This window comes from Lactuca serriola, chromosome 4, assembly GCF_051521515.1.
Source record: "Lactuca serriola cultivar US96UC23 chromosome 4, Lser_US96UC23_V15, whole genome shotgun sequence".
In the NCBI taxonomy this organism is placed as follows: Eukaryota; Viridiplantae; Streptophyta; class Magnoliopsida; order Asterales; family Asteraceae; genus Lactuca; species Lactuca serriola.
In genome coordinates, this window is record NC_136411.1 from 107,142,198 (window position 1) to 107,156,336 (window position 14,139).

Consider the following 14,139-nt stretch of genomic DNA (forward strand, 5'->3'; position numbering starts at 1 on the left):
GAAATGCCATTCTCTACAACCTTACATGCAAATCCTATTAGAAATAAGTCCATGCACATATTCTTTAGTTCTAATCATGTGTATCTTTTTCTAAAATTTGCAAATATATGTCTTGCACGTTATGTGTGTTCAACATGTGGAAGGAATTGTGCCACAGCCTGCAATAGTCCCTGTAATATGATAAAAAATTAATAAGTAACACATTTGTATAATTTTTTTTTTATTAAAAGCCATAATATACATACCTTGTGTTGGTATGAAATAACAATTAGCCCATTACCATCACCAAGATCCAAATTATCAACCAATAACTCAATGAACCAAGACCAATTGTCTTTATTCTCAATTGTAACCACTACCCAAGCTATTGGATAGACATGATTGTCTGCATCTCTACCAGTAACAGTCAATGGCTCACCCTTTCTTTGCCCCTTCAAGAAACATCCATTCAGTTATATCACTTTTATGCGTCTTCTTTTCCATCCATCCTTGAAAGCCTTGAAGCATACATAAGACATATTGAAATAGTTTATTCCAACAGGATTGACATCTACCCCAACCTTGCACGTGCTCCCTGGATTAGACTTGAGGATTTCATCTGCATAGTCCCAAACCCTAGCATAGTGTTCCTCTAACTTTCCTTCTATCATCTCCCTAGCATGTGACCTTGCTCTTTGACATTGCCCCTTATATACATTCACTAAAAACCTCCTCAAAACATCTTATTTCATCTCATCCAATGTCATTTTAAGATTCATGATGACATCTTGCAAGTAGTGCTTGGCTAACCAGTTAGAAGTAACTAAGCTACCAAAGTTGTAGTTCCTAGCATAAAGATGAGTCTTAAAAATGGATTTAATTTGGAATGTCCTTTCATTATACTTCCAAGCAGCTGCTACCCTAAAAGGACATGGCTTTTTATTACTAGAATTGTTGCCAAACCTAGCAATTACCCTAAGTCTATCACTCTTCTCAAAGTAAATACCATAACCATTATGGACTACATAATTTGTTAATGCAAACCTAAGTTGAGCAGGGGACTCATAACACTCACCCAATTCAAGTCTCATTTCGCTCCAAAGTTGGTTTGGATCATGGACCCTAAACTCTACACCAATTTCTCCACCATTTACCTCTAGTATGTGGCCATGCTCAACGTCATTTACACCAGGTTGATTATTATCATCCCGACCCGTCTATACCCCTCTTTAACATATTTTCATCACACAAAAGTTAAGAAAATGGTCGTTACAGAGGTTGGATGGTGGTTTGAAGGTTTCTTGTGAAAAATCCAAGGAACTGAAGTCAAAAACTTCATCATCTGAGTCTGAGTCTTCAACGTATACCTTCTCACGTCATTTGCCTTTCTCATTCTTAGTACCGGTTTTAGGTCGTTTGTCTTTGTGTTTCTTGGTACCATAAACAGAGGCTATCTGCTAAATGTGCAATAAAGAACTTGTTACTGATAATGACGTGAGGAAAAAACCCACATACACTTCAATTTCATGTTCGAACCTACGTACCTTGCACTTGCAGTGTGCCTCAACAACAATTTTCCGTGTGAAAATGTTGATTCTTCAAAATCCCTTTTCAAACCCCTATTCCCAAACTAATTGTATGCATGAAAACCCTTTTCAAATTCTGAAAAATGAAAACCCTTTTCAAATTCTGAAAGATGAAGACTAATAGCAGGTTACCGTTTGTTAACCAGCTATTAGTCTTAAGTCGATAGCTCAATGACACAAAAATGACCATAGTGACGAAAATTAAATTATAGGGTTTTCTCCAAAGAAGTATAAATTCCAATAAATAATTTATTATTATTATTATTATTTTGACTAAAATATAAATTGGAAAATAACCCGGATTTGGGGATTACCGCTACTGTATCAAGTTCCGGTGGCCGAACGAGCAGGGATCACAGTTCAGCGTCGGAGCTGGAGCTAATCGCAGAGAGCAGTGGCATATTAGACGATTAACAGCGTGAGTTCTTCACACCAAACTGAAAGAAAAAAAAAATAATTCAAGTATTCGTTAAATTTCTGAATTAGGGCTTGCAGTTGAACAATCCATCAACAATCAAGACACGTAAGTTCTTTATGTTCGTGGATTTTCCGGCTTTTACCGATTGCATTGCTGTGATCTACATCTTTTTTTGTACAGATTATAATCCCTATGCGGTCTGAAGATTATTAGCTTTAAAAATGGCTTTCGTTAATGTGATCAATTGTTGCCTCGATTCCATCAGAGAAGTAAGTTCTCTTGGCCTTCAATAGTCGCTCCATTCTATCTTTATCTGCATATATTTCGTTAATATGATCAATAATGAACCAGTTATCTTCTTACTATTTGCTTTTTAGCCCATCTGTTTTCTCACTGTAATATCACTATTCCTGTGCTACCAAAGTTTCTCTCATTGGGCCTAATGCCGAAGTCTCAAGACTCAAACAGTATTCCCATGTAGAATTTTCTGAAATGCTTTTGGAATTGTGTTTGCTATTATAACTGCACACTAGGCTAAAGATGTTACAGATAATATGATTGTAATGAATATATCCATTCTGCAAAGCGTAATTAAAGAATTATATTGCTCAAAGTTTTCCATCTTTTCTAAATATCTTGTTTGTGATTTCTTTCTTGTGCTGTTCAGTTATCTGAGGAACTTAAAGGTGCAGTAGTTTATTTGGATGCGGGATGTACAGAAAGTTTCAAGTTTCTTGGGGCATTCTCTGTTCTATTGGAGATGGGTGTACTTTCTGTTTGCAGCTTGGAGAGCATGTCTTCTCTTGACATGGTAAGTATGATTTGTCTTATATTTCACATTGTAAGAAATCAACACTTCATTATATTCTAGTGTTAAATACAAGAAATAGCAACTTTCATTGTACTATAAACAATCTATTCTATCCAATTACAGTAATGCCATCCAAATACATAGCAATTTGAAAGTTAATTACTATAATTGAGTAATAAGAAAACAAGTTAAAATGAAGTGGGGACTATGATTAGTTTCACTCTTATCATGCTTTCTTTTCCTTCTCTTTCTTCATTATGGTAAATACTTTTGGACATGAAGAAGAATTCCATGACTCTTTTTGCTTTCTGTTTTTTAGGCAATTGATTGGAATCAGAAGAATGATGACCTCACAAAAGTAGTATTCTTCACTTGTCGCCTTCTAAGTGATGCACATCGATACATTTTACGTTGTCTAACAACACTTCAACATGTTTCCCAGTGCACTATATACATATCTATCTCAGAGGTGCTATTCTGTCATTACACCTTTCCTTGCTATTGTAATTATTTGAACTTATTGATGCTTTGCTTTGATATATCTTTGATAAAGACGTGAATGCCCTCCTCACCAGAATTCCATCCAACTAAGAAAACCCTTAAGTTTCTTTCTTCAATGATCCGAAATATTAGATTATTCACAACTTTTGATAACTTCACCCGATCATCATCCTTTCTGATTTTATTTCTTATTCTTGAATGGACTTCAATTTCAAGTTTTTCTCTTGCTATTGCAGACAGGTCACTCGGCTTACCCTGATTCACCTTTAGGACCAGATGCTTATCATGAATATCAAATCTTACTTGTCCAAGATTACGAGGAACTGAAGAAGAAAAACAATCAAAACTCTATACACAAAAATAGCAACAAACCTAAGGAGAATCCCATCTTTGAAGATGAAGGGTGGTTGCAGCTTACCCCTCGTGAATCTGATACCCCTAAATCCCAACCTTTTTCCACTTCTAAAGATACTTATGATGGAGGACCTAAATTGATGGCTTATGTTCATCACTTCCCTTTGATTCTATGCCCCTTTTCACCAAAGTTCTTTGTGCTTCCATCTGAAGGGTCAATTTCTGAGGCATATTTATCAGGTGATCAAGAGAATTCGATTAGTTCCGGGTTGCCTCCTTTAAGTACTGGGACATTTCATGATGGTGAGGATATACCTCCTGGGGTTGCTCTTACTGCTCAATTTCTGTATCATTTGACAACAAAGGTAATGAGTATATTATAAATTTCATCATCATGATTCATGACCTTATCATTTGTTTCTAAAATCTGTAGATGGACCTAAAACTGGAAATCTTTTCGCTTGGTGATTTATCAAGAAGTGTAGGGAAGCTTATAACTGACATGTCTAGTCTTTACGATGTTGGGCGTCGTAAAAAACCTGCAGGGTTATTACTCATTGACCGAACAGTTGACCTTCTTACCCCTTGTTGCCATGGAGACACCCTCATTGACCGAATATTTTCATCCATCCCACGTAGGACCCGCACACCCTCCGGTCCAAAGGGTACCCGTTCCCGACCCACAAACCTACTCCGCTCCCCTCTCGATCTTCAAATACCACTAACTGAAATCCTTCAAGAAATCCCACCGAAAGACCTTCATCTTCTACAAACAATCGAACCTTTTTTACAGGGTTGGAGTAATACCAATCAACTTTCCGGGAATCTTTGTTCTTCAGAAATCGAGTTGCTTTCCGGGTCTTTAATCTCAACCGAAAATTTCAATGGGACACCGTTTCTTGAATCGATTCTTGATAAAAGAACAAAAGAAGGGACCACATTAATCAAGAAATGGCTTCAGGAAACAATCCGTAAAGAAAAGATCTCTGTAAACACAAAAATTCCACCGGGATTCGAACGTTTGATTAAATCTTTATCCAAAAACGAATCGACTTTCACTCGAAATAAAGGGATTATCCAGCTGGCGGCCGCCACGTCACACGCGATGACCGAAAAAAACCGCGCCAAATGGGATTCCTTTATTAGCGCGGAAAAAATCCTCGCGATAAACGCCACTGACACCACCCAAAACCTTTCATCACAGATGTGCGATATAATCAACAAAAGTTTGACCCGAGAACCCGAATCTTTAATTTCAATTGAAGACGCGTTGTTGTTGACAATAACTGGATATATTTTGGCTGGTGAAAATTTCCCGACTTCGAGTTCAACAGGCCCGTTTTCTTGGCAAGAAGAACATTTTTTAAAAGAAGCTATAGTGGATGCGATTCTTGAGAATCCTGAACTTGGAAAATTTAAGTTTCTTGATGGGTTATATGATGATCTTGAAGCTAATTTGAAAAAGAAAAGAGATGGGGGAGTGGCTAAAGATGATTTTGAAGATGATCAATGGGGTAGTTGGGATGAAGAAGATGGTGGTGATAATAATAATAATAATACGAGTAATGAGAATGCTTATAGTGATATGCAGTTGAAATTGGAGTTACGGGATCGGGTCGATAATCTTTTTAAATTTTTTCATAAATTAACGAATTTGAAGGGTGGGAAGGGAAGGGTAAATTGGGAAAGTGATAATGATCCGTATTCGAGAAAGGGATTATTGTATAAACTTGTGACAAGAATACTGAGAAAAGATGATGTACCCGGTTTGGAGTATCATTCGTCTACTGTTGGTCGGCTTTTTAAAACCGGTTTTGGAAGGTTTGGTCTTGGACAGGTATGCCAATGCTCCTACTTAGTTTAATGGAATTGGTCATTCCATTCCAATGAAAAGAAGCTGATGGAATTGGAATGTAATTGTGCAGGCAAAACCAAGTCTCTCTGATCAAAATGTTATACTGGTTTTTGTTGTGGGAGGCATGAATGCCATTGAGGTTTGTATTCAACTCTATTTTTGATCTCTTTTTGTGTATTTTTGATAATGTAACTAACAAGATTCTTGTTGTGTTGTGTATGGATTATGGAAGGTGCTTGAAGTTCAGGAGGCTTTATTGGAAAGTGGGCGATTGGATATAGAAGTGGTTCTTGGTGGAACAACTTTTCTCACTCCTACAAACATGCTTGATTTACTTTTAGGTGACTCTAGTTACATTTGATGTAATATATTATCACAACATTTTTGTCATCTTTTGTTAAAGTAATAAATCTAATATACAAATATAAAAACGGTATTTCCAAGTTTTGTGATGTGCATGATGCTTTAAACGAATTGGCTTGGTAGTTTCAGTTTGTTATTGCTGATTGGACTGGACTGAACATGTTTGCTAGGGCTATTTTCGAGTATGTATGAGAGGGTATTTATGTCTTTTACAAATCATATATCTTATCGGTATTTGTGTAAATTTCAATTACTTAAAATGCTGGTGACACCGAAAGTGTTTTTTATCTAATGATCGCAAGACTTGTATATGTTTCCCATATTTCCTTCAAACTTCCCATTATGATTTAACATATGATATTTTGGTTTTTGACCCAGTTCAATGTTATATCTTCAAAATCATTATATCAAGATCATAAAAGTTGAAGATGTTTTTGTGCATAAGTTAGTAAAGTGATTTTCAATCGAATGGGCATCATGGTGGATTATTCTGTGTATTGAATCATATAATTTTCAATAAAAAGTTGTAATTACAAACATATTTTTTATTCTTGTTTCGGGTACTTTGTCAGACGTAGATGATACTATGAACATGGTCAATGTATATGCTCCTGTGGACTATGATTATAGAACTAATATGTAGGTTTAGTTGCCTTAATTAAAAATGTATAGAGGTGAAATTTGAATTTCATGGGGAATTTCAATGAAGTAATGTGCAAGGAGGATAGATTTTTATCCATAGTTTGGTGATATAGTTGAAAAATTGGGATTAGTGCATATTGTTTGGTAATAAAGAGCCGGTGCTTCTTCATAAATTCAAAGTTGCCAAAAAAGTTGTTTGAGCATAGAGATATAAGAGGTGCAACTATTTGGAATTGAAGGAGATAATACTGGGAATACAATACAGGTTGATTCGAATGATTTGGAATTAGGTAATGGGGATAAATCAAATACTCAACTTGTGGGCAGTGATACGTGCATGGACATGGGACCCTCTAACTATGTACCACCTGGTTGGTTTGGTCCATTCCCGTCCGCGACTCCAAATCAAATTCCTAATGCCAGTGACATGAATATTGACCTGGCCCAGGTACATGACAGAACCTCACGAAAAAGGAGAAGATCTAGATCACTAGAATCCACAGAGGTCTCAAATCACAACTCCTTAGACCTTAACAGCGAACCACCCCCTGCACACTCCTTTGTTGACCCAGATGGTGATGAACCCTTCGATTTTCAGAACCTTAGTGAAATTGAAAAGACTTGCTTGATTGGAAGAGAAATTGGGTTCGAGGTCGATAAGGATAACCCCATTCTAGAAGAGATTTTGGGCGAGTCAGGTGAGTTAAACGTTATCCAATGAACATTATGACTTTAAATGTTCGCGGGTTGGGGGAAGATCGTAAAGCGGCGTGAGTTGGCATATTGGTCAGATCATACAAACTCTCGTTCATTGGTATTCAAGAGACTCAACTTGCGGATGCAGACAATATAAACGTGGCTAATTGCTGGGGTTCTGACCAATGGGATGCAGACAAAGTTCACGCAACTGGGAGATCTGGAGGCTTAATTAACATTTGGGATCCTCTTGTATTCACCTCAATTGATGTTATCAAATCTCGATATTGTCTGATCAATATTGGTAATTGGGTTGGAATTGATAAACCTGTCATTCTTGCCAACATATACGGACCTCAGGCGATCCCGGAAAAGGAGAAACCGTGGGTTGATCTTCTAAACCTCATGGAACGGAGAAAAGGAATATGGTTAATTTTAGGAGACTTTAATGCAGTTAGAAGAGCTGAGGAAAGGTTTAATTCAAACTTATGTGCACGCACTGCAATGGGATTCAACAGATTCATACATGATGGGGGTTTGCACGATCTAAAAATGGGCGGACATAGGTTTACGTAATTTTGTCACGATGACCTAAAACTAAGTAAGCTCGACAGATTCTTGGTGTGCTCTGATTTCTTATCCATTTTTCCCAATGTTGTGGTCACAGCCCTTCCTAGAGAGACTTCTGATCATTGTCCAGTTCTTTTATCGACTACATCACTTGACTTTGGCCCAACTCCATTCCGCTTTTTTAACTCATGGACGGATAGGGATGACTTTCCGAATATTGTGGCGAGTGCACGGCTCCATTTCCAAGGTTTTGACACTACAGACTGTATGTTGGCTGCTAAACTCAAACATCTAAAGAATAAAATTAAGGAATGGAGGGCTACAGATCATCCAAAGGAGGTTGAAGAACTTAAATCGCTGAAGTCTAAGATGGTGGCTTTAGACCTCATAGCAGAATCCAGAGCTCTCACGACACCAGAAAAAGCAGACAGGAGAGACGGTTTCAAGAAAATAATTGAACTGGAAAGATTTACTAGCCTCGATCTTAAGCAGAAGTCTAGAATCCGTTGGGCCACTGATGGTGATGAAAACTCGAGGTTCTTCCATGGGTGGGTAAACAATAGGATCAGAAAGAATAATATCACGGGGATCATGATCAATGGGACACGGAGCACAAATCCAATTGAAATTAAAGCTGAAGCGCACCGATTTTTCCAAAATAAGTTTAAAGAAAAATGGCCAGACAAACCCAAGTTTTCAAATCCCTTGTTTTCACGTATCTCTTAGGCTGTCAGGAACTACTAAGAAGAACCCATTCCTTTGGGCGAAATCAAGGATGCAGTATGGGCGTGTGGTAGTGAAAAGGCTTCGGTCCCTGATGGGTTTATGTTTAAATTTATCAAGGCATATTGGGATATTATGTTTGGGGACATCGCCCTTTTTGTCAAATATTTTGAAAGATTTGGAAGGCTCGATTCTTCTTGCAACTCTTCTTTTATCTCTCTGATTCCAAAGACCAAAGATCCATTGCTTTTCAGTGATTTTCGACCAATCAGCTTGATTGGTTGTTTGTACAAAATCATCTCTACTATATTGGCATCTCGCCTCAAAAGGGTTATTGGGAATTGTATTGATGAAGTACAATCGGCATATGTGGAAGGCAGGTATATACTAGCCCCTTAATTGTGAATGAAGTATGTACCTGGGCAAAAAAGGTCAAGAAAAAGATTTTGCTCTTCAAGGCTGACTTTGACAAAGCTTTTGACTCAGTAAATTGGGAATATTTAGACTTGATACTCATTCAAATGGGATTTGGAGAGAAGTGGAGGTTGTGGATCAGGGGGTGTATAAAGTCGGCTAGAGCATCCGTGCTTGTCAACGGTGTTCCAACCAAGGAGTTCTCAGTGGAAAGGTGGGTGAGGCAAGGAGACCCCCTCTCACCATTTCTCTTTGTCATTGCCATGGAAGGACTTAATGTGGCGTTGAAGACAAATTGTATCAAAGGTATCTTTGAGGGAGTTCAACTTCCCAATAATGGACCGGTGATATCTCATTTGTTGTACGCGAATGATGCACTCTTTTTAGGCGAATGGTCAGAGAGAAACATTCAAAACCTTGCCTGAATTTTGAGGTGCTTTCATGTCTCATCCAGCTTGAAAGTAAATTTCAACAAATCCAAAGTTTTTGGAATCGGTTCCTCAACATCAGAAGCTTCCCATTGGGCCTCCTCTTTAGGAAGTGAACCTTCATGCCTACCTTTCACTTATCTAGGGGTACCCGTTGGAGCGAATATGAATTTGAAAAAAAAATTGGAAGCTAATTATTGATAAGTTCCCGTCTAAGCTTACGTCCTGGAAATCCAAAAACCTTTTGTTTGTGGGGAGGCTCACTCTTATCACATTTGTCTTAGGTAATTTGCCTACATATTATCTCTCCTCTTTGCTGCTCCTACGGGAATACTTAAACAACTGGAAAAAAATTAGGAGGGCCTTCCTTTGGGGTGGTTCAAATGACACTTCAAAAATCTGTTGGGTCTCTTGGGATAAGATTGCAGCAGCAAAGCACAATGGGGGTCTAGGTGTGGGATCAGTCAGGGCTCTAAACATAGCACTGATGGTAAAATGGTGGTGGCGATTAAGATCAGATCCATCTCTGCTTTGGTGTAGAGTAGTGTCATGCATACATAACCTCCAATCCAAACCTGATGATCATTATGCGGATAATAGAATTGCAGGTGTATGGAAAAACATAGCAGAGGCAAAAAAGGAATTTGTGAGAGTTGGAATTCCTGTTTCCGATGTAATCTCAAAATCTGTCATTGGGGGGGGGGGGGTGGTCATGGAGTGGAGGTGTAGAATTGCGCCTGACGGGCTTTACTCGGTACATTGTTTGAGGAGCAGAATTGACCAAAGTATCCCAACCAACATTTCGAAAATGGACCGGTTAAAAGAGGTTCCACCAAAAGTTTCATGTTTTATGTGGAGGGCAAAACTAGGCAGATTTCCATCGGTTGTGGCGCTTCAAAAAATGGGAGTTTGGTTGGACTCCATAGCTTGTACATACTGTAATCATGATGAGGAATGTGGGGATCACATACTGATTAAATGTCCATTTTCAAGAGAGGTGTGGGAATGGATCCTCAAATGGTGTGGTATAAATCACACGCCATTTCACACAATTGTGGAGGTTATGGACTTCGCTGCTGGATGGGGAAATTGTCCCAAGAAAAGGCGCATTCTTCAGGTTATCTGCTATGGAACCTTGTGGAGCATTTGGAAGGCGAGGAATGATCGACTCTTTAATAACCGGTGAACATCACAAGCGAAGATAGCAGACCTGATAAAATCTCTTGTTTTCACTTGGATTAATTTTCGGGGAACTTATGGTAGGACCTTGAATTGGAGCGAATGGTGCTCAGTTCCGTTGTTATGTATTTAAGCTTTCTTTCTTGTACTTCTTAACTTTGTACTACCCCGTCTCTAGCTACTTGCTAGAGGCGGTTTCTTTATTTATATATATGTTTGCCGGTTCAAAAAAAAAGAGCATAGAGATATGATTGTAAAAGTAGTGAGATGTTAATAAGAGGAAAAAGAAAGAAAGCGGATGATGGTTGAAATGAAGCCCTTATCGACAATAATGGAAGAAAAGGCTTATGGATATTGAATCCATGAATTAGATATTAAACAAAAGTAAGGATTCGATGGGATATAGAAGGAGAAGAAAACACTTGATTTTTTTTCACTGTGTTATAAATGGGAATTAAAAAGATGTAGAATACATGGTTTGACTATTGTTGTGGTACTTGGGTTACTGATCCGATCAAAATCAAGGAGGTAATTTGGAACTTTTTCTCTTTGATGAATGCAAATTTCGAAAGGCCAAAGCTAATAAATCTTCGCTTTCGTATAATCTCAGAGGAAGATGAGATTTTTCTTGAAAAAATCATTCTCTCAAAAAGATATTAAGAAGGGCGATTGGTGTTGTTGTGACAAAAAAAAACACCACGTCTGGATGGGTTCATTTTTAAATTTTAAAAAAAAATTAGGAGCCTGTAAAAGTCAATTTCTTTGCATTTTTTTAAAAGAATTTGAGCTCATGGGTAAGTTAAATAATGGGTGTAATGTCGCCTTTATTATGTTAATTCCTAAAATTCTTGACCCCTCGACTTTAAAGGATTATAGACATGTGAATTTAATCGGATGTTTGTATAAAATTATCTTAAAAGTTAGTTAGTTTTTTTTCTAAGAGGTAATTTTTATAAAAAAGAAACAACTAGCAAGAAGCTAGAAAATAAAATTACAAAGAGTTTTGGAGGTAGGAGCCAAAAAAAATTTTAGGGTGTTCCTTATAAAATAATTGGTATATATATATATATATATATATATATATATATATATATATATATATATATATATATATATATATATATATATATAGAGAGAGAGAGAGAGAGAGAGAGGAAGAGAGAGAGACGGACACAAGATTCTGTAGTAGGTGTTGCCGGTGCCACCATAGTAGATCCGCCATTATATATATATATATATATATATATATATATATATATATATATATATATATATATATATATATATATAAGGCCGGGTCCGTTGATTTTAAAGGCTTTATATGAAAAGTAAAAATGGTATTTTAAATACATTTTTTTATATATAAGTAAAATAAACTTGAAAAAGAAAAACTAAAAATAAATAAAATTATCTAAAAATGAAATTATGCAAATTTATAAAATTTAAGATGTAAAATATGTAAATTTTGAAAACTAACTTTAGAATTGAACTTCTAAGTACGAGGGACCAAAAATATAATTTTAAAAATAAATTACTTAAAAAAGCATGTCATAAAGCCATGGAATCAACTCATAGTGATTAAGAAAGAGATATTATGTTTTATGCAACTACGAATATTTTTTAAATAACTTGTACAAAAATAATATGTTATTTCTAAATACAAAATAAATAAATAAATAAAAAGTTTAGGGTGAACCTAGGCCTACCCTGGTCCTAGGGTGGCTCCGTCCTTATTTGGAGCATTGGGTTTTGTAACCATAAGTAATAGATCTATTACTACTTATATTATAAAACCAATCAAATGAATGCAAAACAATATTATCATAAAAGAGAGATTCTCTTCAACTTGATATTTTGCATGGTTGTAGAAATTGGGATTAATCGTTGATTAGTCGTGGATTAATCGCTTGACGTTTTCCAACCGTCGGTGATTAGGGTATTAATCGGAAATTTATGATTAATCGGGTTCGGCGGGATTAATCAGTCTTGGCGGGATTAATCGGTCAACAAAAGTCAAAAAACTCAAAAAAGTATAAAAAAAAATTAAAAATTAAAAAATCAAAATTTTTTTTACTCCAAAATTTTCAAATTTTCAAATATTATACAAAAATGTTCATATTTTCGTACTTTTAAAATTTCAAATTACAAAATTTCTTATTTTCTAATTTTGAAGTACTTGTTTTTCTTAAGATATATCAATATTTGATTAATTTTAATATTTCATTAATAATCTATGGTCCCCGACTAATTCACGATTAATCCCCGCCAAGACCGATTAATCCCTTAACAACAGTCGACCGTCGAACGCTTTTTACAACCTTGATATTTTGGAAAACATCATTCCGGAACATCCAAAGCATCCAAATTGTAGGGTGATCATAATAACTTTAACTGCTTTCTCTCAGAAATGCTTGTGAATCGACCTAAAAAGCAATTGCCAAGGTAATTAGCAAGAACAATCGACTTATATGGAAGGAAAGAAATACTTTGGATGGCCCTTTGCTTATAAGGCTCGACGGAGTGGCTTTGACAATAGGCTCGGTGACCTCGGCGAACATCGGGTCGACCCCTCAGCATGCCGAGCTCGGTTCGACAGCTCGGTAGAGATGTGCCGAGTCTCTTTCTTCTTCCTCCTTCCTTCTCCCCCACTCGACAACCCACCCCTCCCTTCTCCCTTTCTTCTTCTTCTTCCGAGTTTCTTCTCCCCCTTTTTGCTGATGTGGAGTTCGACAATAGTTGCACGACTCTGTTCAGCCTAAATGAGCTTTTATTCTTGGGCTAAGAAAGTTAAAAAGAAGGTATATCACTTCGAGGTGGATTTCGACAAAAAACTTGACTTTTTTTATTAGGCATTCTTAGACTCAGTTTTAGAGCAAGTGAAACTTGGGATAAAATTGAGAGGGCCAAGGATTGTCTTTACTGAGAAATCGGTTTTGGTTAATGGTTCACCTAAAATTGAATTTCCTATAAGAGGAGGTGGTGGGTAGGGTGATCCTCTATCTCCCTTTCTTTTTATTATTTCCATGGAGGTTCTACGGTAAACGTGGTTAGTGGTCTATGTATGGTAAACATTATGAATCTTAACAGATTGGAAAGATGTTTCTATTTAGCATCCGGTGTAAACTATGACCTTGGAGCAGATTGGAAAGATGTTTCTATTTAGCGGAAAACCCAGTTTGCTTCTTATTGATTTCAATCGACCATCTCAATATCTCTTTCTTTTCTCTCTGATTTTATCTGAGTCTTATCCAATTGAGGATTTGGAAGTACCACCCAAATACTTCGATTTGAAAGTGATTATCACCATTCTCAGATTTCCAAGTGCCACTAAACCATATTTCTAACAATATTTTGGATTTGGGGATTTATTTAATAGATATATTCAAAAGAAAAGTGGGTGCTGAAAATTTAACTTATTTTTGGAAAGACTTGTAGTGTGTGCTGATGTTCCGTTAAAAGAAATATTTCCGAAGTTATACACAATTGAAGCTAATAAAGATTGTCAAATCCAGATTTAAAGTGGGTGCCATTGAAAATTAAATAATTTGTGTGGAGTTTTTTCGAGACAAATTCCTCTCAATAGTCAATAGGAATCTGAGTTCAAGGGGTTTGATGATCGT

The 14,139-nt window shown here is 36.6% G+C and overlaps 2 protein-coding genes across 3 annotated transcripts; both read left to right on the forward strand.

Moving 5' to 3' along the window:
• The first annotated feature begins 1,861 nt into the window (after nt 1–1,861).
• On the forward strand, nt 1,862–5,947 carry LOC145102265 (vesicle docking protein). 2 transcript variants are annotated; one of them, XM_079039649.1, is made up of 8 exons: nt 1,862–1,983; nt 2,164–2,252; nt 2,651–2,794; nt 3,114–3,263; nt 3,532–4,014; nt 4,083–5,486; nt 5,575–5,643; nt 5,737–5,947. In XM_079039649.1, the coding sequence occupies exons 2-8, from the start codon at nt 2,205–2,207 to the stop codon at nt 5,863–5,865; spliced, it is 2,427 nt and encodes an 808-aa protein (XP_078895775.1). In that variant the 5' UTR covers nt 1,862–1,983; nt 2,164–2,204; the 3' UTR covers nt 5,866–5,947. The 2 variants fall into 2 exon arrangements, with proteins under 2 accessions (XP_078895775.1, XP_078895774.1); XM_079039648.1 differs by having other exon boundaries at nt 1,864–2,088.
• An 899-nt stretch (nt 5,948–6,846) lies between these two features.
• LOC145098695 (uncharacterized) lies at nt 6,847–8,501 on the forward strand. Its single transcript, XM_079036306.1, has 3 exons — nt 6,847–7,207; nt 7,333–7,740; nt 7,873–8,501. The coding sequence occupies exons 1-3, from the start codon at nt 6,847–6,849 to the stop codon at nt 8,499–8,501; spliced, it is 1,398 nt and encodes a 465-aa protein (XP_078892432.1).
• Nucleotides 8,502–14,139: the final 5,638 nt, after the last annotated feature.

What these genes read in the sequence shown, in the direction of transcription:
- LOC145102265 (XM_079039649.1), top strand. Translation starts at nt 2,205, where the DNA reads ATGGCTTTCGTTAATGTGATCAATTGTTGCCTCGATTCCATCAGAGAA. An exon ending in GCCTCGATTCCATCAGAGAA is followed by an intron (nt 2,253 to 2,650) that starts GTAAGTTCTCTT and finishes TGTGCTGTTCAG; the next exon opens with TTATCTGAGGAACTTAAAGG. An exon ending in GCATGTCTTCTCTTGACATG is followed by an intron (nt 2,795 to 3,113) that starts GTAAGTATGATT and finishes TCTGTTTTTTAG; the next exon opens with GCAATTGATTGGAATCAGAA.
- LOC145098695 (XM_079036306.1), top strand. Translation starts at nt 6,847, where the DNA reads ATGGACATGGGACCCTCTAACTATGTACCACCTGGTTGGTTTGGTCCA. An exon ending in AGAGATTTTGGGCGAGTCAG is followed by an intron (nt 7,208 to 7,332) that starts GTGAGTTAAACG and finishes TTGGTATTCAAG; the next exon opens with AGACTCAACTTGCGGATGCA. An exon ending in CAGATTCATACATGATGGGG is followed by an intron (nt 7,741 to 7,872) that starts GTTTGCACGATC and finishes TTGTGGTCACAG; the next exon opens with CCCTTCCTAGAGAGACTTCT.